Source organism: Lissotriton vulgaris, chromosome 1_1 (assembly GCF_964263255.1).
Source record: "Lissotriton vulgaris chromosome 1_1, aLisVul1.2, whole genome shotgun sequence".
NCBI lineage: Eukaryota > Metazoa > Chordata > Amphibia > Caudata > Salamandridae > Lissotriton > Lissotriton vulgaris.
The window spans coordinates 247,986,030-248,011,251 of NC_141685.1; the positions used below are offsets into that span (position 1 = coordinate 247,986,030).

General features: G+C 43.6%; 1 protein-coding gene across 2 annotated transcripts; it reads right to left on the reverse strand.

Annotated features, from left to right (window-relative positions):
- Positions 1 to 723: 723 nt before the first annotated feature.
- LOC147746504 (uncharacterized) lies at positions 724 to 24,905 on the reverse strand. Of its 2 annotated transcripts, XM_086952273.1 has the most exons (5): positions 24,721 to 24,875; positions 6,779 to 6,831; positions 5,093 to 5,160; positions 4,487 to 4,711; positions 724 to 4,088 (listed from the first exon to the last, which is right to left on the reverse strand). In XM_086952273.1, exons 4-5 carry the CDS (start codon positions 4,687 to 4,689, stop codon positions 2,267 to 2,269), a joined length of 2,025 nt encoding a protein of 674 aa, XP_086808399.1. In that variant the 5' UTR covers positions 4,690 to 4,711; positions 5,093 to 5,160; positions 6,779 to 6,831; positions 24,721 to 24,875; the 3' UTR covers positions 724 to 2,266. The 2 variants fall into 2 exon arrangements, with proteins under 2 accessions (XP_086808399.1, XP_086808398.1); XM_086952272.1 differs by lacking the exon at positions 6,779 to 6,831 and having other exon boundaries at positions 24,721 to 24,905.
- Positions 24,906 to 25,222: the final 317 nt, after the last annotated feature.

A 25,222-nucleotide genomic window follows, 5' to 3' on the forward strand; every position in this document is an offset into this window, starting at 1 on the left:
AGCACGTTTCCAGCTGAAGGGGACACGCGCCTGGTCATTAGAATAAATGAGCAGCCTATTCAAACAGGGATTCACCACTGGTGTAGCAAGACTGTGGATGGCAGGGGTTAAGAGGGGAGCCTGACTTGTACCTTGCCAGTCCAACAGCAGATTCCTCAAGAGAATTTGGGGCAGGAAGAGGTGTGAGGTGATGCTTGGTTACTGGTACTCCATCAAGGAAATTGCTCATAAGTGGCTTGAATTTTCCTATGAAAGAAGCTTAGAAGCCATCGCAAAGTTCCATAGGAGGAGTGAGGATGTTTTTAGTTGCCTTGGGGGAAAGGAAAGAGTTGACTACTTTGAACAGTTCTCGCGGACAGTTCACAGGCTCTGAAATGGACGTAGCAATGAGTGGTTCTTGAGCCAACAAAATAGTTGCATAGAAAGCAACCTAACAGTACAGTTAACTACAATAGCAAATTCAAAAATTTTTACGGGAGAAACAGGAAATCAAAAAGTTCAGCACAGGTTTGACCTTAAGAAAGTATGTATAGGAGCGTAGACATAACATATAAGTATATTACCTGTGCCTATCTTAATATATGCCACATCGAAAATAAACAGATTAGGAAACCAGTCCCCAACCACAGGTTATTTGCAGATTATCCAAATTCTTCCCAAAAGTTACCAAGAGTCCAAACACATCATTCCTGCACAACAGATACAAATACAAAAGAGTCTTGGTGCAATCAGAAACTGGTTTAATCTCAATATTCACCACAAAGGCAGGTAAGAAAATATGATGCTTCTCAGTTTAACCTCAATGCACCTCAAAAGGTGACATTTCATCTAGCAGTGTATTCAAATTCACACCCAGCTGTCAGGCACAAAAATACAATATTGTGTGGAGAGAGAATAAGGACAGTCTTCCTAAAGGGGACGTAAATCGCCCTACTTGGATGCTTATCAAAGGTAAGGCAAGCCTCGGGGTCGATGACAAGAACAGCAGGGAGGCAGTGTTTGGTCTCCTTAGCATGGGTTAATAACCTACAAAATTGGAACAAATACAAAGCAGTGGAGATACGGATATCAGGAAATGCATAATATCACGGATGTCCTGGCAGCTCAGAATTTGGGAAAAGAAACAATTATTCATCCAGCAGGCCCACAACAGAAGAAAACAGCAGAATTCGATCAATTAAGTGCTACTATCAATCTATGCAATGTAGGTCTGCCAGAACAAAAAGCCCAATTGATCGGTATTACTAACTTGAGCATCTGTGACATACTAAAAATTACTTTCTCCAGTATTGTCATTTAGGTTATTCAGGTTACAGGTGTAGTACAAGCCCCATGACTTACATAGATTCAGCGATAAGAGACAATTCTAAGGTGGGCTGGTGTACAACACTATCCTGTAGGACCCCATATTGTAGTACACAGATTATGAATTAGCATACTTACAAAGTCTCCTAGAACCCACCTGGAGGGTATTCAAAGGAAAGGTCCTTCCATAACATCCATGGAACCAGGTAAAGAAATTGATTTGGAAGATTTGATTGATCAAAAGTACAATATGCACAGTGTGTCACAGTACAGAGCAAAAGCCAATTTAGCATGCTTGATTGCCCACTGCTATATTTCCATCTATGTTCTTACATTCGCTAATGGTACCTAGATCCCTTCCAGACATTCACAGCCATGACACTCTCAACCATCTTAGACCCTACCCAGCAGCAAGTAACACCACAGGAACTTCACCTTCTTAGCAGAAGTAGCTGAAATGTATAGAAGTCTTACCCATGCTCTCAGTTTTTTACCAATTTGTTTGAAAATCAAAATTATCCAAGGTGCCCCACAATCTTCAGTAACCTTGCCTCATGCACCAACATAAACCTCTATTTCCCTCCGCCCTTTAAACCCCTTTACTCCTGCGACTCACTAGCACAGATTACAACACAGGAGCGGTGACTTCATTCAAGAACTTTAATTTATCAACTCTCAAAAGATAGTGCGCAGGGTTAAATTACATGTGCCGTTAATAGAATATTAATGCACTTCCAGCGCTGAATAGTGTGTCATCAAAACATAGGTGTTGCTATAGATCTAGGCACACTTCAAAATAAAGAAGCTTGCCTTAGTCAATCCTTTGCAAGGAGCCTGGTCTTAATTCATGTCTTTGAAGGAGATTAAGAGCTACTTTTTATGAGGCCCCCAGGAAAAAGTTTCATCTGGCCACAAGTGGTCATGTAACAAATACGATCTCGGAAGTACTGCATTTATAATCCTACAAATCAAGATGATTGTAATAAATCATGCAATACCTTTTTAGTGACTGTCTACTCATCCTTTCCAGATCATTCCTTCCCATGAAAGCTTGTATCTCTGAAAGGGACCTTTCAACATGGGCTCTGGAAACTGGAAGGGCAATAATACTTAACACACACGAAGCCAGCTCAGGCCACTGTTGTCGTTTTGCCAACCAATATTCATGCACCTGTAGATGGTCATACTCGGGTATGCCCTCTGCAACATATTCATTAAACTGATGGCATATACATTCTCTGCTATCAAAACAATCAAAAATAAACTTATATTTTTCAAAGTTCGGAGGCATATCTCCCTTATGGAAGGGGTCAAGAACTTGCACCGAGCACCACAATGAGGCTTCGTTCACTTCGAAAGACATGGTTGCTGACGGGAGATTACGACACATGATCACCTGCCATTTATCATGCAATGTTGAATAATATATCCGGAACATTTCTTCAACAGTTCTTTGTTGTCCAAGTGGCAGACACTCTAGCAATGCACATGTTACATAACCAAAGTCATTGAAAGCGTCCCCCAACTTCTCCTCAAGTAAACGTTTGACTTTCACACCAACCGCGTTGTAAACTTGGTAGATGTATGTGTTTTCACACTCTAATGATTTTATTATGTCATGTAATGCAGGCATGTTCTCTTGTAAAAACCGGAGAATGCAGTAGACTGTATTTTTTTTAATATCATTATCTATGTGTGCCCGAAGAAAGTCACTTTTCTTGCCAGCAGAATCACTTAGGACAAATTCTGTAAATGGTCGCCACATGGATAGTATTGCATTAACTGCATCCAGCAATGAGAATGACCAGCGTGAGGACACAGTTGGGATCGCTTTCCCAGTCATGCCATACAAAGTGCAAAACGAGAAGTATTTTTGTTTTAGCTTGCAATCATACCGAAAAAGTGTACCAGCATGTACTACAAAGTCAACTGTGCTCCTCATTAGTTCTGAAGAAGTTAAAGCTGCTTTCAACACACCATCCAGTAAGCGGCAAGGATCTCGCACTTGGATAGCCTTGAAATCAGGCATACTATTTCCTAGATCATCACATAACGTTTTCATATAAGTAGCAGAATCACTGCCAATACATATAACATCACTCCAGCTCTTGTGAAACCTCTCAAGCGCCTTTTGGAGCATTGCTGAAATTGATAATGCGTTGCAAGTCTCTACAACATCCAGGTCAGCCATAACAGTGCGACGAACACACCCATTTTCTGCATCACAAAATGTGAATAGGACTGCCACAGCTGGATCCCCGTGCATCTCTGCAGTCTCATCAACTGTGACAGAAATTTTTACGCCATCAGAGATTAATGCAGCAAGGTGTTCAAGATCGGTTTGAAAAACCTCTGGTAGGTATTTGCAGTACATTTCAGAACATGTAGGTATTGTTTCTCCTGCATGAGCAAATTTGCGGAAGAGATCTCCAATAGGACCATCGGCCTGATTTAAACTGGTTCCCGACTGCACTAAAGCACGAGTAAATTCATGTGCCAAGTCTTTTTCTTCGTGTTCTCTTTTAAAACAGGTCAACTCTGCCACAGGTGCCTGGCCAAGATCATCATCAGAACTGTACATGATTTTCAATTTCAAGTGGGTCTTTGATGAAAGATGATCTTTGATTCTGCTTGCAGTCTTTCCAGATATAATTGGAACAGACACTCTGCAATACTTGCACATTAACAGTTTTCTTCCAGTTGCCTCTTCCACTGACAAATCTGGATTTACTCTTACATAATCTTCGGCATTCTTGATTCTGCGAGGGCTATTCTGGGTCCGGCTGGGAAAACAAAAATAGTAAATTAGTTTTCCTAAAATTTGACTGAAATTTGTGCTCGCTTTTCCCCCCCATTTTTGACTCACCAAGCCCCATAAACTACCAGCAACTCTCACAGATCGCATGGACACTAGTAGCACTACTCCTGAGCATTATTTTACTTATAATTGGAAGTACCCACAAGAAGCCACGTGCATTTTGGGTCCTTAAGTACAGATACTGGTTGTAGAAGAGGTTCATCAGTCATATGTATGAGCAACAGCTGTGACAATCTTGGTTTGCCAAGTATTTAAGCCCATAATCAGCATCTGCTGTCTCATCCTGAACCCTTACTCAAACCACATCCTATAGACACGTTCTGCAAACAATTTCACTAGAAGAGAAAAAAAAAATATGCTTACCTCCGGTGCGTTCCTGGAGACAACTTCCAGTGGGTCTTTGATGCCAGATGATCTGTAATACGGCTTGCAGTCTTCCCAGTTATTATTGGGATACGCACTCTGCAAAACTTGCAGATTAACAATTTTCTTCCATTCACCTCTTCCACTGCCAAATCTTTGTGTTCTCTTACATAGTCCTCGGCGAGCTTGACTCTGCGGGGCATTGTGCTGTGTTGTCTAAAGGAACTACAAAAATACATTAAATGGGTTGTGGATTTATGTTTATATCGCTTTCCTCACTTCCCCAGAAACACTACCAGTAAGCCTTGCATACAGCAGGGTGTTGCTTTCTGGTTGATCTTTGACAAGCAAAGTTTGACTTATTGCAGTTCAAAATAGGTACTGAATGGGTAAAACAGGTCGATGTACCAGTGAAGTCGGAGCCTGTATTTGTTTACAAATTGTTTCAATTTACATATACGCATGCAAAAAACAACCCACAACATAATTGCTTCCTACCAACCCGCACGGCACACATTTTATCCCATAATAAACAATCTCCCCATCCTCCAGCATTTTTACGAACTCTTACACACAAAAAAAACTATTAAAAACCTTCAAATGTACCTTTGGTGAATTCAGTGTGCCATAAAGATTTCTTCTCAGTCAGCACTAGCCTATTAGCTATCAATCACCTGCAGAAAGAATCAAAACAGAGTTTGACATATTAATCAAAGTACGTCATGTCAATCATTTAAAGGATAAAAAAACTTCAAATAGAATGGCACCATGGACACCATTTTGTGAAGCCTACATTTCAATGAAAATATTTCCTTCTGAAACTTGCAAGCTTCTCCCGCTACTTACCAGCAATAGAGCAATAGCATGCTAGAACGGCCCAAGAGTGAAAGAAAGAAAGTAAAGCTTCTAACAGAACAAGCATTAGCAAAGCCAACAGGTTTTGACTATACAACATCTATGATCTTTGTCAATAGTTTTTTACATGGTCGACAGCAGTTGACCTGCTGTGCAACATGGCTTAAAGTAAAAAAAAAAAGCTATGGCGTGGCCAGCTTGGACTGTCTCACAGCGTTTTTATTTACTTTAAGCCATGGTACACAGTAGCTGCTGTGCAATGTGAAAAAAAACATTGATAAAGCTAGTAGACTTAGCATAGGCGAAATCTATTGACATTGCCAGTGCTTGTTTTATGGGCTATTATAAAGAACTGCGGGAATCTTCCACAAGATGGAAAACAAGTGGTGCGTCAAGTATTAATTATATGCATTTTGTACATTTCCAGTTTTGTGAAACGTGATCTGCTGTAGTGGTGCACAAAACCCATCTTGATTTAAATGTTGTTTAAGATAGCCTATTCATGAATTAAAAACGCGCGTTTAAGACCAGAACCTATTTTCAGCTGTGATGACAAAGACGCAGCAACTAAAAGATTCTGCTCTCTCGTGGTCCCAGCGGGAATATACGATGGGTAAATTTAGATCTAAGGCCCTTTGCCAATCGGTCAACAGAAGTGCAATCTGTTTGACAACTCCATCCCTAAAGAACGCAGCATCTGTGAGTAAATAAAAGGACCGAAATGACATGTTCCAGGGTGTCCTTTCAGCAGTGGAGCTTAGATGGGCAAATGGGAGAACTGCACACGCAGACTCAAGCAGGGGACAACATGGCGTTCAGATGTTCCTACATTCTCTAAAGGAAGAAACATGTAAGCCAAGTGTGGATGAAAGTCAAGACACGTTATTTTTTTCTTGCTGTACACCTCAACATAAATGGATGTAGTTGGGTGTCACATGCATGTACAAATGCAAGCGCAGAGACAGCCTGCAAACATTGCACTCTAATGGAGTGCTACACTTCAAAATAAAATAAAAAAGTAACTTTGCAGGCGTGCGGACACTGGCCACCGGAAGTGGTACTTGGCCAAGGCTTCTACCAAGGACTACGGATGCGGCGTTCACCAGCAAACTAAACAAGTGAAGCAGGTGCCTTCGTGGAAGCCAGCCAATGGTAAGTTAAGTGAGGAGGGCGCGACCTGGGAGCCACCAATGGTAAGTAAAGTGAGGACGGAGCAACGTGAGAGCAAGCCAATAGTAAGTAAAGTGAGGGGGGAGCCACGTGAGAGCCAGCAAATAGTAAGTAAAGTGATGAAGAAGCCATGTAGGCGCCAGCCAATGGTAAGTAAAGTGACACAGGAGCCATGTGGGAGCTAGCCAATGGTAAGTATAGGTAATTAAGGAGAGGGTTCGAAGCCCCTTTTAAGACTTTTGTTTAAATACAAAAGATTATGCTTACGGTCCACAGTCCGCAGCAGTCAATACTTCCCAGCAGTGTTGGCTGACGATCAACTGCAACAAACAAGGAGGAGATGGATGGAATTAATTGCAGCCACTGGTAACTGGATTTGCATATTGCTGAGTGTAATCTGAGGTGACGGGCAGCTTGGGGTGCAGTGGGTAATGACTGGTGGCTCAGATTAATTCAATTTGTATTCAACAGTGCTACTTTAGAAGATGCAGGGGACAGGCCTTCAATTTGAATCTCGCCAGCATCCAATGAATGCCTACAGCAAGGAAAATCAGCGTTTATCAATTTTAACCAATATGAGCAAGTACCAGCCCAGCGGTGTTTGCTAGAATCAGTTGTGGCGAAGAAGCAGAAACACTTTGAGCGAACATCTACTGTAGGCATCAACAGCAAAGCTACTGGTTGAAGATCTTGCTATAAAATATTAATTCACTCAAACAATCCATCTAGGCATAGCTTTGTTGAGGTAAGTGGTCAGCGAATGAGTTAGCGCTGTGGGTATTTTGTCTGCAAGAAGGGCGTTAGCAGATGAGTTTAATACTGTAATAAGCAGGGTCTCCTTGCTATTGAAACCACTACAGAGGTACCTTAAAACTTGTGAATGGTCTGGGTCTTGCCATAGTGAGGAATATTTCTGCAGGTTAGCCTTTGGGGAAGAAGCTGGGGTGCAGCATGAAGGAGGTACTAAGGCTGGGTGTGCGTTTCTAAGTTATTTCTATAAAGGTGTTTCTAGGTTTGCAATGTGTGTTTAATACCGTGCAAGTGGAAGGAGGGCCTAGGAATCTTTTCATAGCTCTAAGATGTTTGCAGAACATGACTGTTCAAGGCTAACTGCAGTTGCCCCGGTTACTTACCGGTAATCTTCATTACTCCGAGTGTGGTAAATATATTTACCGGACTATTTTTCTATACATTACATGACAATAAGGATAGCTCAAAAATGAGAGGCAGAGTCCGTGGTATCTGAGTCATACAGGCTTTAATTAAGTATCCCGGGGTACTGGACATCGAGTTCCATCACCACTAAGGTTCAGGAAGGGATATTCAACATTTTATTAACATCACACATTATATATAGTAAAACTGTATAATGGAAATGAATACAGTAGGCGTAACAAGTGAAAAGAGAGAAGATAAGAACACATGTGCGTAAAAGAAGGCGTGTACAGGGGCGTACACGGAGGTGTGTGCAGGAAATGTCACAGAAGTGTCATAGGTGGGTGGATACATAGAGAGATTCTGCAGGGTCAGCAGAAACCTTTGTCCTGGATGCGTGCGCAACTAAGCATGACGTGTAACTGGGGAGAGCTGGGGGGCTTGACTTTAGCACTAGTAGAGGAGTCTGGTGTCTGGGGTGTCAGAACGACCTGCACTTATAACATATCTGATATCTTATGTTTGGAGGATGTGTTGTCTGAAGTAAAAGGTCTCTCGGGCAGAGGCCGTTCAATACTGAATGCTGGCTCCAAAGGGCTAGGCATTCTTTGATGTGACAGAATTAATAGCCTTTTGAACCCATACCCTCTCAGTGTAACAACACATACTGCTCGAATGACAGTCTTGATTTTGGATTAGTGGTGCTCAGATGCCAATAGTGAAATAATTTTGAAGAAGCATACTACACAGCACTAGCTAGAATAATCACATAACTAAAAGCCACCAAAAGAATGCTCCAGACTATGAAAAGTCATAAGTCTGTACTTCACCATTCAGGAAGGTTCAATGAAGAAGCTGCAACTCTTACAGAATGCAGCTGCTAGACTGCTGTTGGGCATTCCCAAATATGCCCCAATAGCGGATGAGATTCGAAAACTACACTGGCTGCCACTCAGGAAGCGCACTATGTTCAAGGCGATGTGCCTGGTACCCACAAGGCTCTTTACAGAGTAGGGTCGGCCTACAAAAAGAACGCCTTTATTGGTATACGCCAAGCAGATTATTACGTTCATCGGATGCCAAATTGGCTCATGTGCCATTTATCAGAAAGGCCACCTGGGGTTGTAAAAGCTTTGTGGCAAATGCTACCAAAGCATGGAAAAAGCTTCCCCATCGGCTTAGAGCTATATTAAAACTTTTTATCTTTCGAAAGGCTTTAAAAACTTGGCTGTTTACGGAATAGTTAAACAAACGTTATGCTTGGCTTGGTCCCTCTGGAGAGATTTCACATAGAGCCAGGACACCCATGGGTAACAGTGCGCTCTATAAATATCATAAATAAATAAATAAGACAGCTAGTCTGATTTTGGTACATGCCATACAGTCCTCACTGGAATTAGACATAGGCCATATGGGAAAAGGAAAACAACAAGGAGCTACAGAGGGAAAAGAAACAACCAGGTCACACTCCACTCAATAGACAATATACTTCCAGGGTGCCACTGCTTTAGAAATCAGACCAAATCACTAAGGTCCTCTTGAATTCTTAAAAGTTGGTCTTTGGTGTCCGTGAGAGTAGTATCTAGTTTGATACTCTCTTCTAATTCCAGAATTTCCTTAAGTAATTCTTCACTTAACCGCTTAGCGGTATTAATTATAAAGATTAACCAATCACGTATACATTTGTTAGCTATGTAGCTCCAGTCCAGTCTAAATTTTTATCTTCCAATAAAATCCTTGGTTCAACCCTGACCAAAGGACTCACAGGGGCTGCTCCTGCTCTCAAATATTCAGTCATACGCGTTTTGGACAATACACTTATTATTTTTTAAGGCAAGATGGCTACCAATGATGAAAAAAGTGGGCACAGCTGGAGAGTACCAACCAGCGAGCTCGATTAGTGGTGCGCACGTGGGCTGTCATTTTGCCCTTTCACTATTTTTCTGATTGTGATGTTCAATTTGTATGCACTTTTCACATCAATACTCCTGTAAAGTGGTCAGGGGTAATAGAGTGTGGTGACTGCCATCTGTAAAAACTGTTTTTTTAATTGAAGGCAATAAAGCGGTAGGTTACTACCTCGTATTGGAAAAAAGAGAGGAGTACATGGGAAATAAATGTTGTAAATCCCTACCTCCGCTTATATATTTGGCCTTAAGAGAGGTGCCTTGTAGACCAGGTCTTTTTGTATTGATATTGACATATGGAAGAAGGGCCTGAAGCCATGGCAGTCCCATTTTTCCAATTGCCCAGAGTTCCTTTGAACAACCTATTATTTTGAAGCTGTAATCCATTTTCCGTTATTGAACCTTTAACTGTCAGCAGTAAACCACGCAATCACAATGTTTTGATAATTGCATTTCCTCCGAAGGACGCACTGTTCATGCTTCAATTGTGTGCATATTTTCCTACTTGGTGGGTTCTGACTGGATACATTAATTACAAGTAGCAGGGGTCAAAGGCGGTGACTGAGCTTTCTCTGACCAGAAAACTTGTAGTAAACAGAGTGGATGCATTTACATGCTATGAAATACTCCAAAAAGGAGTTTGTATTACTTACTGTCAATGGAGACTGGACACATAACGAGCTGGTGAATACTGGCTTGTTGTACTACTGGTGTGTTCTTAAATGATGAATTAATAAGCTGACAGCATTCTTCACAGACACTGTGCTGCTGACCGAGCAATGAAGAAACATGGGTCTTGGTTTGCAGCAGTGAAGTGTTTCCGATGCGGATCAAAGGAAATTGGCTTTTGAGATACTTTTTTAGTAGCACCAAGTGGCCAAGGGCAGCCCAGTCATACAGGCTGCTAGAAACTGGAAACTGCCCTAGTAGCAAATCAGTGTGCCCAGGCATGACCGGGGTATAATCAGTCACCGCTTCTAGTAGACCCAAAGCTCAAGAGCTGCATAATCTAGCTGCTTGTGCTGGTGAACGAGCATAGGAATACCACAGAGGGAAGCTTGTTCATGTCTAACAAGAATGTAGAATACAGAAATCATTATCTAATTTTTATGTCTAAAGATTACGGATCAAGGTAGGATGGCATTCCAGAGTTCTCATAAGTAGACAAGGCCCAGCCTTTTTTCCTGCTAAACGCCTCAACCCCCAAAAAGCCATCACAATATCTTCACTTATTACTTACATCTTCCTATCACATATACCTATCATCCTCCTGTCACTTACTGTCTCCCAACCTTTTCTGTTACTAGCCCTCATCATAGATCCCCTGCTAAAATTCAAGCTTCCTAATACAGATCCCACTCCTGTCTCGGTCCTTCTCTTCCTACATTTTTCCCCCTCTAGTTTATGGCACCATCCCCTCTACACACCAAAGCTCGCCGCTCTTCAGTAAATCAACCCTGCCTCTTCCTGTGAGCTATGCCATCTACTGTGTTACAGGTCCTGTGCTTGATCCCTCCTTTTATGTACTAATTTCAACCACTCTGTCATGCATCTCAAATCCTTTCCTGTTACTCCTCCTATTTTCTGCTCCCTCCTCATCTGCCACCTATACCACTTCACCTCATAGTCCCTCTCCGCTCCTAATATCCATTGGCTGCCACACATCATTTGCCCCAAGTCAGCCGGTCAACTATCTCAACTCTGCCCCTCATTCTTAGTTCATCAATTCACATCACTCTCCTGTCTTGTAGAGGTATCCTTGTAGAGGTATCCTCCCATCATTGATGTTTATCCCTCTGAGGCGGAAGCCGGAGGTTTGCTTGTTTACTTGCACTCTGTTTATCCTGACAATTTAAAAAACGATTGATCACTAATCCGTTTATTTTAAAAATTGTATTATATTTTAATCAGGTGCTATTTTACACCTCCGCCCCCCCACCTCAATGCGAGATTAATTCGCTGAGGCTTTTGTACATTTCTTCCCACAGCGCCGCTCTACTCAGGCGCTGGGAAGCTTTCACGATCACTTTGGCCGCCATCTTTGATTGGGAAGGCTGGCCGGTTTGCTCAGCGCCCCTCCCGCCCTCCTAGGGTACTTAAAGGACGTTACTCACAAACCCAGTAGCTGATTGATGTTTATCTCTCTGAGGCGGAAGCCGGAGGTTTGCTTGTTTACTTGCACTCTGTTTATCCTGACAATTTAAAAAAACGATTGATCACTAATCCGTTTATTTGAAAAATTGTATTATATTTTAATCAGGTGCTATTTTACACCTCCGCCCCCCCCCCACCTCAATGCGAGATTAATTCGCTGAGGCTTTTGTACATTTCTTCCCACAGCGCCGCTCTACTCAGGTGCTGGGAAGCTTTCACGATCACTTTGGCCGCCATCTTTCATTGGGAAGGCTGGCCGGTTTGCTCTGCGCCCCTCCCACCCTCCTCCTGCTCCCGCCCAAACCATGCATAAAAACAACAGATTTGCCCGGCTGCGCAGCGGGCGGGCGCAGCGGCCGTGCCGGCTGCGCGCCGAAGGCACGCCAAAGGCAAGCCCGCCTGCGCCTGGCCCGGGCCTAGGGCCACCCCCCCTGGCTCATCCCCCTGGCCCCCTCGTATATATTACTCGGCCGCCCAGCTCCAGCGTCTCCGCCCCACGACCAGTCAAACATGCATCATATCCCATCCAAACTCTCTGCTCACTAACTCTGTCACTTATTGCCCTGGCTGTCACACCAGGATACCTCCTATCCGCAAACCCCAGGGTGGTAAGCACCACTCCACAAAATCCCATATTATAGCACTCACGAATGTTCGCTCGCTTGGCAAACATAGCCAAGACATTCACGAGTTGATCCACGACTATAAAATAGACCTTCTGTTCATGACAGAAACATGGATGGGCCAAGCATCCGATCCGGACCTAGTCATAGCCGTTCCGGCAGGGTATACCACCCATAGATTAGATAGGCAAACCAAGAAAAAAGGAGGTGGTATTGCCATCATCGCTCGTGACACCTATACTGTAAGGTTCACTACTATTCCACAGACATCCTGCGAAGCCATAGAATTTGCTATTAAACTGTCCCCTTCATACACCTTTAAAGGGATCCTCCTTTATCGCCCCCCAGGGCCCAGACACGACTTTATTGGTTCTTTCAGGTCCTTTTTGGAAACGTCTGCACTTGACAATTCCTTCACCATTCTAGGTGATTTTAATTTTCACTTTGATGCCCCTGACAACCCCGATACAGCCACGCTATCAGCCGACTTGGCTACCTTCGGCCTTATTCCCCTGGTTCATTCTCCCACGCACGAAGGAGGTCACATGCTAGATGGCATTTTTTCCAATGCCACAGACTTCCAAGTCACACAAATACTTCCCTTAACTTGGTCTGACCACCACCTCATCCTGACATCATTACTAATACACGATTCCCAGGTCAACAATTCCAACCCCAACCCTCGCCAACCCTATTTGGCATGGGATGACATAGATGAATGCAGACTGAAAACCATGCTCAATGATACCTTCCCCACCTTATCTCCAAACCCCACTACTGCTACTTCCCAATATCACAACTGGGTTGGTTCAGCAGCCAAAGACCTGGTTCAAGTTAAACAACGGTCACGTAATAGATCTACCCCTTCGGCCCCGTGGTATACGGATGAACTACGCATACAAAAGCAACAGTGTCGAAACAGAGAGAGACACTGGCGGAAAGATTATAATCAGGAAGCCAAATCCTTGTATAAAGAGTCGGTAGCTAAATACAAAAATCTTATTTTTGACGCTAAGAAAAAGCACTACTGTAACAAAATCGAAGCCGCTCAAAACTCGCACAAATGCCTTTATGAGACCACTAAACAATTAGCAGGCTCTTCTGTGGATATCACACCTCCCCGTCCCAAGCTCTTTGCGATGCTTTGTCAAAGTTCTTTTTCAGCAAAGTTGACGACATCTATCGGATCTTTGCCAATTCCTCAACCCGTTCCCATAGGTCCCCCACCCACCTTGACGGACCTACGTTTCATCAGTTCAGAGAAGTATCTTGCTCTCAGGTATCAAATATCGCATCCACCATCAAATCGGGGTCAGCCCTGGACCCCTGTCCCATGAAGGTTCTGCGGCCTATCATGGAAGCAGTTCTTCCAGCCATAACTGAAATCTGCAACTCCATGTTTTCTACAGGCACTTACCCGGATACCCTCAGGAAAACACTCATAAAACCGCTTCTCAAAAAACCCACCCTTGATAAAGAAGAACTTAAAAGTTACCGACCCATTGCTAGTCTTCCACTAGTAGCCAAAATAGTGGAGAAAATCATGAACGCACAACTCTCTCTCTTTATAGAGGAAAACAAATGTCTGGACTAATCTCAGTTCGGCTTCCGCCTATTCCATGGAACCGAGACCGCCTTGGTCAAGGCGGCGGATGATATTAGATCCATTCGGGATGCGGGAGGCACAGCTGTCCTGATCCTACTGGATCTATCGGCTGCCTTCGACACGGTCGTCCACACCACCTTGGTCGACCGTGTCGAGAGTATAGGCATCCGAGGCAACGCAAAAAATCTTCTTGCCTCCTTCCTGGCTAACAGGACCCAGGTTGTAACTGTGGGACCGTTTGAATCCTCACCCTTGTCACTGCCATGTAGAGTTCCCCAAGGCTCATCCCTTAGTCCGACACTTTTCAACATTTATGTGTCGGACCTTGCCAAGGTCATCAGAGCACATGGGATGAGCCTAACATCCTACGCAGATGACACCCAACTGGTCCTCTCCGTCAAGAATGACGGGCCTCAAAAAGCCAACATGTTTAATCAGGGTATGCAGGCAATTGGGAGCTGGATGGCCCATAATTGCCTGAAATTAAACTCTGATAAATCAAAAGTCGTTATTTTTGGCAATCTTTCCCCGGAGTGGTCCCCCTTATGGTGGCCCTCACCCATGGGCCAGCCCCCAGAACCGGTCAACAAGGTGAGGAACCTGGGCGCTTTGTTCGACAACCATCTGAACTTCCTACCACATGCCAACCAGATTTCCTCCTCAGCCTTTTACAAGCTACGGCTTATTAAAAAAATTCTGCCCTTTTTGCCCGAAAATGCCGCCAAAAATTTGGTGAGCGCCCTGGTTCTCTCCACCCTAGATTATTGCAACGCTCTGTTCCTAGGTGCCCAGGAGAGAGTGTTGTCGAAAATGCAGGCCATCCAGAACGCGGCCGCCAGGCTACTATGGCGAACCTCTAAATACCAACCGGTGTCTCCCATCATAAGGCAACTTCACTGGCTCCCAGTGAAGAAGAGGATCAAGTTCAAGTCATTGTGTTTGATCTATAAGGCCTTACATAATGCCGGACCAGTGTTCTTCACTCAGAACTTGACCCCCTACTGCCCTTCCAGAACACTGCGTTCCTCCAGCTCCTTTGATCTGGTGGTCCCCCGAACCAAAACGGTCCATTGGGGTGACAGACGATTTCTAGTAGCGGCACCGAAGCTGTGGAACTCTCTTCCTCTCTCTATCAAGGCCAGCACCTCCCTCTGGTCTTTCCGAAAAAATCTTAAAACCTGGCTTTTTAACCTATGATCCTTGACTCTTTACCTCAGCACCCCTTGTGGGTGAAACATTGCAGTTATTAGCGCCGAGATGCCCTAGGGCCTTCGTTCGCGCTTTACAAATGTTGTTATAAATAAATAAAATAAATCAGTCCAGTGTGAATACTCATTTCTTGTGTAATCTGTCACTACTTTCTGTCACCCACTTTTCACCTTGTCACCCATTACAGTTAACTTGGCTCTCTTCATCTACACCCTGTCTAGTTGTACAAATAGCAGCAGTTTGATAGCTTTCACATTTCTTCACAATTCTTCGAGTCCAGTACCCTTCCCTTGCACCCCACTTTGCATGAATAGTCTGTGCAAGGTAATCATACTTTCCCCATGCTGTTGCTCAACGCCATTTTTTATCATTTTGAGGGCATGGCCAGGGCGGGCTGACAATGCCGGGCACCGGGCAATTCCACAGTAGGCTGCCAGGGGTGGGGGCCGGTATTGTTCCTGGGTGGGATGGGGCCGATTTTTTGTACACTGTACAGTAGTCACTTAATCACTACTGTCTGTCTGCTCTGTACTCTGCTGCGTGACTGCGTTACCCTCGCTCCGTACGAAAAAAAGCACAATTAATGAATTTAATCAATCTCTGCTGGTCAGTGCTGGATAAATAATGCATTGGAGGCGGAGCAGCTGTGCCATTTTAGGAGGTGGGTTGTGTCACGCGCGCAGATGTCTCCACCACGTCTGTGAGGCCTGCTCTTAGTCGCAGTTCACCCACCTTAGGGGGGTGGGGCGGGCGCGGATGTTGGTGGTGACACATGCGCATTGGGCCTCACACAATAAAAAGTGCGCTTAATTAACCCCCGATTCCAGAACCCAGCAGCAAAGACTGAGATAGTGACGACGAAAGGCCCTCTCTCGCCACCCCATAATTTAATTATTTCTAGCCCCCCCCCCCCCTGCATTTGCAATCAGATAATGCACAGCAGAAGGTGCAGTAGGAGCACGGGGTCAACGGGTAGGACCGAAGTATATGTAAGCAACCGCAGGAGGGGCAGAGCAGTCTCCTCCCTGCTGTCGTGAACGTCACATGCCTGGCTTGATTCTCAGTTTCTGACTCCAAAGCACAACCTTTGATCGACTTGGTATTCTCTGATCTGGATTTTCCATTTGCTCTGGTACATACAAACCTGAGCTCGGTGAACACAACATGGGCAACTGTGTGCATTGTTATCAATAGTCCTATAACGTTCATTTTGATAAAGTGAACATTTTATTTCCCAGAGAAATAGGTTCATATATGTATCAGAATAGTTGTTCTCTTCCTGCCACACGAGAACATGCGGTGAGTGGCAGGGATTCTGACCAACCCTAGTGGACAACTCTGAGCTCCAGCTGGATCTGTTCCAGGCACCTGAGACCACGGGAACAGATGTATGCTGCATTTCACTGTAAACTGAGAAACTGTTTTAAAAATTACGAAAGTTGACGCAGACAGGTATACTAGCAAGGCCTCTTTAGTAAGTCAATTACTAAAGAGAATTGCAAGTCGAGGGAAAAGTAAACAAATGTAGCATACCACTGGCTTTCACTGATAACTGTCCTCTACCGGGAGAGACACTTTACAACCTGAATTTGTAAGTTAAAGCAACATCTGTGGTGTCCTTGGGCTATGGAAGCTGGTTTTAACTGAAATTCAATCCAAGCGCGTTGGAAATAAATATTACGGGTAATAATTGTGTGTTGAATTCAGATAGCTGTATTATGCGGTCATTATCATCTGCTCATTTCCTTATCACATATTACATAAACCCATGTGACAAGTCATTTGATCTCCCAGAAAATAAAGAGAAAATAACACATCATGCCATTCTCATTTGCAAATGAATGGGTCTTGACAGACTGGGCCTTGACAGCTAAAGTAATAGTACAGATGGATATGCGGAAATTCTCAAAAACGTAACGTGAGCATTATTTCTGTGAATTCTGCCATCTTAAATTATACCTTTAATTATTAATATATTCTCTTGAAAAGTAATCAATGTTCTCGTTTAGAATGATAGGCGTTTCTCTGGTGATGTTTGCACTAAACAGAGTATGATCTGTGTTTGGGAGATCTGGGTCTTACTTTCATACCTCTGCATAATTATTCATCATTCAGCTGAATACCAGAGGGCCACCACAGTGGGACAGGAAGCGTGCATTTATGTTTGTATTAGCTCCATAATCCATAGTCATTTAAGGGGGTCAGGTAGCTTATTGGAGAGATAATTTCAGAGCATGTCTGCGCACTTTTATTTTTTGCCATTGCCTTTGTAACATGACATGTCATCAGAAATGCTGTGAACGACATAGCGCTAAAACGAGGCGGCTTTTTCTGCACAGCCCGCCGCATCAGCATTGCCCCATTTCTGGCCCCTGAGTGTGGATTTATTTGTGAGCAGGCCTGCCTGCTTTGGTTCCTTCCTTCCACGGCCCACCACGGGCCGCCAGCCGCCCCCAGCAGTGCAGCACTGACCTCAGGCTCAAACTCTGATGAGCTCAGCTGCTCAGGTCAGCTTCTGTAAAAATTATGGGTTTTCTATTCGTCAGGGTCAGCCGTCAGGTGTTGTCTGTTGTTCGTGTGTGTGCCCGAGTCGAGACTCCGACTCAGAGTAGGGCCAGACCATCTGAAATATTCCGAGCCAGCAGGCAGGATACATGTCGCGACTTGTGTGCTCCCTTTGGTGGTTCTGTGCTGTGCTGCTTGACTCTTGGGGTTGTTACAGAATAAGGGTTGACCCAACTGCACTGGGACCTGAGTAGTCAATGTTACATATAAAGGGGTCCCAGTTGAAACAAATCCTTGCGCACAGAAGAAGGAAAAATTTCAGGGAAAAAATACAATCTTTACAATTCTTTTGTTGATGTTTTAATTCACATCCTCAATTGCAGATTAGTTGCACAAACATTCATCAAAATGAATACATTATTCTTGATGCCCAAAAGAAGAAGGAAAGTGGAAGTGAGGGGGTCAAAGTAGTGAGGGTGGTGTGAATATAGAAAAGTTTCAAAAGAATGAGAATCTGTATAGAAATACTTGAATGGCAATGTGAATACGCCCCTGTGGTATCATTTTTTCAAATGTATAAATGACCACCTGTGATTTCTTTTGAAACTTTTCTATATTCACACCACCCTCACTACTTTGACCCCCTCACTTCCACTTTCCTTCTTCTTTCAAGAATAATGTATTCATTTTGATGAATGTTTGAGCAACTAATCTGCAATTGAGGATGTGAATTAAAACATCAGTCAACAAAAGAATTGTAAAGATTGTATTTTTTGCCTGAAATTTTTCCTTCTTCTGTGCGCAAGGATTTGTTTCAACTGGGACCCCTTATATGCAAGCTTGACTCTTGGGGGCTGTAACTGGGGCAAAGGTTAGGGTCAGCAAGTCTGCTTGAAATACACTTTTCAGCACTAGCCCCCAACTTTTGGCTTATGCTGTTCCCATCAGGCACAGGGTCAGATTGATTTGCATATAGCCTTGTCTGGGGTGGCAGGGTGGGCTAAAGAACGGCGATGGATTAAACCCAGATCTTTTGACTGGGTGTGAGTGTTTGATTGGTTCAGATGCTCAGTCCATTACCACCCCCTTTTGTACAGCTTTTGGCCGCCATAAGTGTGGCAGGGTATGCTCAGACGTGAGTCCCTTGCTCACTTTGCCACTGGAATCAAGCTAGCCGGGCTGAAGACGGCTGGAATGCCAGAAACCGGTCCTCGGAAGCTTGTTTCCGTTCCAGGGAAGGCATGGCTTGGCAGTTCGGGCTGGACTGTTCCCATGAGGCACAGGGTCAGACTGATCTGCATATAGCCTTGTCTGAACTGGGGTGGCAGAGTGGGCTAAAGAACGGTGATGGATTAAACCCAGATCTTTTGACTGGGTGTGAGTGTTCGATTGGTTCAGATGCTCCGCCATTACCATCCCCTTTTGTACCGTAAAATATATTTTAAGCAGACAACAGGGCTTTCGAGTGTGTTTTGTTTTTTACACAAGTGTTTTGTTTTCCACTGGCACTTGCATCCTCCCTAGTAAATTACTTGGTTTACTAGTAGGCCAGGATAGTGCACCCACTCATGAGTTGACTAGTGCCCCATACCACTTGGTAATTTTATGGAGTGATGCAAGGCATTTTTTTTATGAGATTCCATTAACGGGGTACATTTTACTAAATCTCCACTTTGGAAGTAGAGGTCTGCATCCCATACAGCAACAAGTTTCCTTATTCTAAGTCTCTGACTCCCCCTAGTAGTGGTTGCTCACTGTGCTTGCTCGCTTCACACCATATGGGGGGGCTGGTCTTACTTTTACTTTATTCTCTCTGATACACTACTTGTGTCTATTTTTTGTGCTCTCTGAAAGAATGTCTATGGGTACATATGACTGGGTGGGTAACCTGGTGCTCTTTAATGTCATCATCTACTATTTACTGCGCTTTGAAAGTTGATACGATTGAATATGTAATGAAAAAAATGTGCTGTAAAATTCACCATTTTGGTCTGTCATTTTCCAAATTTTTCTTTGGGAAGAAAACCCCCCAAATCTCCATAGTAGCGGTCGGGCTCGCTGGCTGTGCTTGCTCACTACGTGCCTGACGGGGGTTGGTCTGCCAAAATTTGCCAGGGCTGCTTTCAGTTTGCAGTCCGGCCCTGGGCAAGGCAGACACACAGAGAGTTGCTATTGATTGGGTAGGAACTAGACACGATAAATTTATCAGTGAAAGAAACACTGAAAGGTGTAAACCAAACCTTTTTTTTTAAAGCGGCTTTAGTTATTGTTAGGTTTATGCAAACTTAACTTACTGACCATTGTCTGTGTGTCACTGTTGGCGAATGATTTTGTATTGCTGTTTAACGGCAACAATATAAATATTTTAAAGCAATCTTTCATCTGTCCAGATGCACTACCATCCTTATTACCATATCCCCTGCACTCTTTGCTCCCCACCTTTTCTTTTGTTATTGGCAAAAAGTCTAAGAGAATACAAAACACACAACAGAAATCAAATAATTTGCAGGTCATGACTTCAAATTTGTCTAATGCCAACTCAATATTCCATTCTTTCAAGGTTTCTAAGCGGAGTTCCATTAAACACTGTAAAAGGAATACTTGTTATTTATAGTTCTTACAGGTGGCTTAAGTGTGACAGCAAGCCTTTGATAAAATAGGTTGTCATCATTTCAGGTTATTAAACTATTGCAGGCTTGAAGGCTGTGCTGCGATTGAGTAGGATTAGTAAATGCACTGCACCAGAGAGCCACAAAATTGAACCCTGGTTGGTGCAGTGGGATTAGTGACTTGTGTATGTTTAGTGCTATGAGGTCACAGTCTCCGACAGAAAGCACAGTAACATACAAGTCATTATTTTAAACTTTTCATTACACACAGGAAAAGATAGGCTACTACAAAATGCTTCCAAAATATAGATTTTAGCATTTCTTTTTTATAACTGTCTTTAAAAAGTACACACTCCACAGCTTAGCTTGGTAGCTCCCTTACAGTACCTCTCAAAAAGAATAAGTGTAGGTCATCATGAAGCTTCAAGTGATTCCATTAATTAAAGCCAATTCCGGCTTCAAAGCATCCTTTACACTTGGAGATTGACCAGTTGCGCTAATTTACATTTTTTCTTTCAGGGAAGCAGGTACCCTAGCATGAAGGCCCGTTGACCTGTTTGCCTCTCCCTCGATTTCACCGCACAGGAGACTTTCTGTCATAAACCTACAGCTGAAGCATTTCAACTGTCGGAATTTACCATCCCGGCACAATCGTCTTTTCACAAAACGATGGGGAACTGTTCTTCTTAAATTAAAAAACTATGGGCAGGTCGCACCCTTCAGATACCCCCACTTTGACCACTGTTTGCAATGCACATCCAGTTTTCATAGCTATGCAATAAATATATCATAGCAGAAATAGCATCTGCAACATCAATGGCCCAGATAGAACGAAAGTTAGAGTAGCAAAGTTGTTGCTTTAAGAAGCTGCATATTTTGTTATTTATATTATCATGTACATTTTAAAGTTATCACATAATTGTCAGCCATAAATAAAAAACATGATTTATGAGCATAATATGTTTTCATTTAGCACTCTAGGGAGACAAAAAGGGATATAAGTGGTGCCAGGGCACAAGTCCTAAAAAAAGAAGTGGGGGGACTCTCCAAGGTAGGCGTGGTCACAGGAAGTGACATCACAACAGGAAGTGACATCACAACAGGAAGTGACATCACATGTAAGGCAGATCTATTATTTGCATATATTGCAAGACTTAACAATTGAAGCTGCTTGGTACTTAAGCCTGTGACTTAAGGTCCCTGTATGGAGGAATTAGCAGCCCAAATATGGATGAAGTTTGGCGTACAACTACTCGGCTGGTTTGTACATGCATTATAATGCGCATGCCAGTGGAATGACGCAGGTGCTATTTTGTTTGTCATTTCTTTATCAATTTAAGATTGCGGATACCATTTGAACCTAGAAATAAAGAAATAAATATTGCTTTCCCTGAAAGTACACATAGTGTACACATAGTATACATAGCCAATAGGTCTCACCTTTGAGACCTTATAAGTGTTTAGCCATGCAACAGTTAATGTTGTTGCAGTAAGGATATTGTTCTGCATAACTAAACACTTATAAAGACCCAAAAACGAGGCCTACTCGCTATGCCAATGCTTGTTATGGATTGGGGTGAATATGGCACCTCTCCAGCTGTCCAGGACTGTGTTTTCCATTAAGCAGCTACAAACTGGCCTAGGCTTGCCTTGTGTCCTTCATGGTATAAACAGTACCCTGTAATGTATTCTCACGTGGGCGGTTCAATGACAAACAGCAGAGTCTGGTGCAAGAGACAGACTGATAAAGAGATCGGCAGACATCTACTGAGAAAGAGGGCAAAAGAAAGAAAATCAAACAAATAATTGTGAGGCAAATGTGTGTTTTAGCACAATATTTTAAAGTGTGCTTTCCTGTGTTGGAAACCATAATGGGATGAAACTGAGAATTGTGATACTGGAAATAACGTGTATCACAAAGTCAGCATTCCTTCGTAATGGCACGAAAAATGAAAATCACCAACGAAAAATGTGGACTGAAAGTATTTTCACCTTGTTTGGTACAAACACTGGCAAGTTAAAGGTTGCATTATTGTATGGAACAACCATTCAGCATGCATACCCCAACTCTGTGTAGTCCTGTTAAACAGTCAATGGAAAGAAATGGCAAAGAGCCAACCCTAACAAAGAAATACACGCATTTCATTTTTGTAGAGTAATAACAGCACCATTTTTCCCTAAAAAGCTTCATGTCGAATTCGGCACTGTATTAAGAAATGTTATTGGTACCCGGCGCTATGATGCTTAAAGTACTGAGCTATGAAGGGCACAATTCGCCATGCCAGCAGATTGCACATTGGTCTCTGCAGTGGGTGCTAAATAGGTTTCTGGAACTAATAAATAACTAGTACTTTTTTCCTAAGAAAGGGTTGCACATGGTGAATGGGCTACTAATCCCCATAAAAATTACACAAATATCACTTCAAATGAAATTCCTGTTGAAATCAGAGTGTCTGTTTAATGAGTTTTTAATATTTGTGATTGTATCCAATTGCGAGGCCGGGAGAGGAGTCTCGAGCAGGGCAGGCAGCAGCTGAGGCCGGGAGTGGAGTCTCGAGCAGGGAAGTCTGGTGCGGGAGGCGGAGGCAGGTCAAGCAGCAGGCATGGAGTGCAGCCGCGTCAATATCTGGATCCGGTCACGGGTCACTCGCTCCGAAAACGCAAAGGAGCTAAAGCAGGAAAGCCGGAAAAATATAGAGCATGTTGTAGGATGGCGGGACTGCCGAGTTGCAGACCGACCCATCCATTGGTTGAAGATCTCGGCGTCTATTGGTTACCCTGGCAGCAGTGAACCTGGTAGGTGCAGGGGCGTGGTGACCGGCGTGGTGCCCTGCGGCAGTCCGAGAAACCTCCGGATTCAGCCGGCAGCCACTCGAAAATGCATTGTTTTCTTTGTGTGCGCTCCTATTATGTAAGGGTGGACGGTGTTTTGATTGAGCAGGGTGGACGGCGTCCACCCTGGAAAACCCTCAAAAATAAGTGGGGGGATGCCGTCCACCCGCGTGGTACCCCGACTCGTGCCCAGAGTGGTGCACAGGGAAGAAAGAGGCAAGATGAGGAGGGAGAAAGACTAACAAAACAAACAAAAAGTGGTGGGGGAGAACTAAGGGTAGAGAGACTGCGTGGACTGAGAAGAGTTGCAGTGGATTAGATAGCTGCAAATGGAGCTAGAAGTAAGAAAGTAACTATAACTGGAACGATGAGAGAGAAAGAGAAAGAAAAAGGAGGGAAGTGTGGGAAAGAAGAGACAAAATGAGCAGGAAGATTAAATTAAGGAAATGGGTTGACAGAAGTGGGAAGGAGAGACAAAGGAGGGGATTGAGGGCAGGCGAGAGTGAGGAAACGAGTGAGCACATGAGTGAGAGGGGATGAAGAAACAAAAAAGAATTACAGGGATAGAAGAGAGGAATGAACAGGAGGGAGGAAAAGAGCTAATGAAACATAGAAAGACGAAGGTTGAACAACGGAATAAGTCAATGGTAATAAGGGTCCAGACAAGATGGAGGATAAAGAAAGGGTAGAAAGAATGAGGAGAAATGCAATTGTGACAGATTATGAGCGAGTGATGAAAACAGAGCAGTATAGGAGAAAAGACGGATGGAACGCAAAATCAGAGAGCATGGCAGTGACAATGGGTGAGGGAAGTGTGAAAGCCAAGACAAAGGCTGAAGACAGGAGGCAAGAGAAAGGGTACTATGAGTTTCCTGGTTTGTAAAAGGGAAACAGCCGCTGTGCCCCAAACACTAACTTGGCTTCCTTGTGATTTATCAGTGTAAAGGCTGTAGTTAGACGTAGGTTATCAATGCGAACTCCCCAATTCTTTTGAAAGAGGCACTAAATTTGCAGAAGAAATGGCGAGGTTGGAATTCCTAAACCCTACTATTAACACAACCTGTGTACTTTCAGTATCAGGGTGTCAGTTTAGTCACGGTTGGTCCAGAAGCTAATATGTTGGTCCCCGATGCTCTGAACACGGATATTCCCCGTTGCTCTTATCTCCATAAACGAGGATGCAACAGAATAGGCTCTCAGTTTAAGCAATGAATGCTCTATGCATCCCAGTGTCCTTTCTCATATGCTACTGTTAACACGGTTTGCGTTTTGTGGCTTTTAAGGTCCCTTTCAAAACACTGCATATATGAAAAAGGTTCAACTCTTACAGACCAATGCATTTTGATATGGACGCAACTGCCTTTTGTACTCTCAATAAAGTGTCACTCAAAGTGGCTTACAAAAAAACCTGTTAAGGTCACACACTCCACACATCCGAATGTCACACATAAGCAAATTGAAAACTTGTCAACTCTGTATAATAATCACCATCAACAAAGACAAAGCAAACAGCTTTGTATACAAAATGAGAGCACGATAGAACTGGAAAAAAATGTGCTATCTGCCGGTATGTTCTAATTAGTCATACTAGTCATAAAAGAGAAATTACCAGGATGGGAAGTAGAAATCCTTTAACGGACGGGGAGGCATCCTACCTCACCCAGACACAGCACAAGCTTCAGCCCGCAGAAAACCGTGATCCTTCTTCCTGTAAATAGCGGTACAACCTCGGGTGTGTTCATTGCCTCTTCCAAAACAAACTACCTTGCTCTTCCGGTTCCGGGGCAGGCCACCTGAGGCACAAATATTTGCCCCACCCTGCAAACTACAGAAACAACAACACAGGAAGGCAGGCCGAGTTAAAGTGGAAGTAGAAATAGGACTGGGCCAGCGGACCATGGCGGCCATCTTAGAACGGTAACTACCAAAAGCCAGATTGAAACATGACTTATTTTTAGACAGTGGCCTTCTGTGGTCGATGTTCTGTCTGACAAATCGTTTTCAGAATCCTTGCTTAAACATCTTATCTGAGATACAATAAAAAAAATAGTACAAGCTATGGGAGGCCCTCATCAAACATTTCATCCAACCACACAGCTAGAAAGATGTGG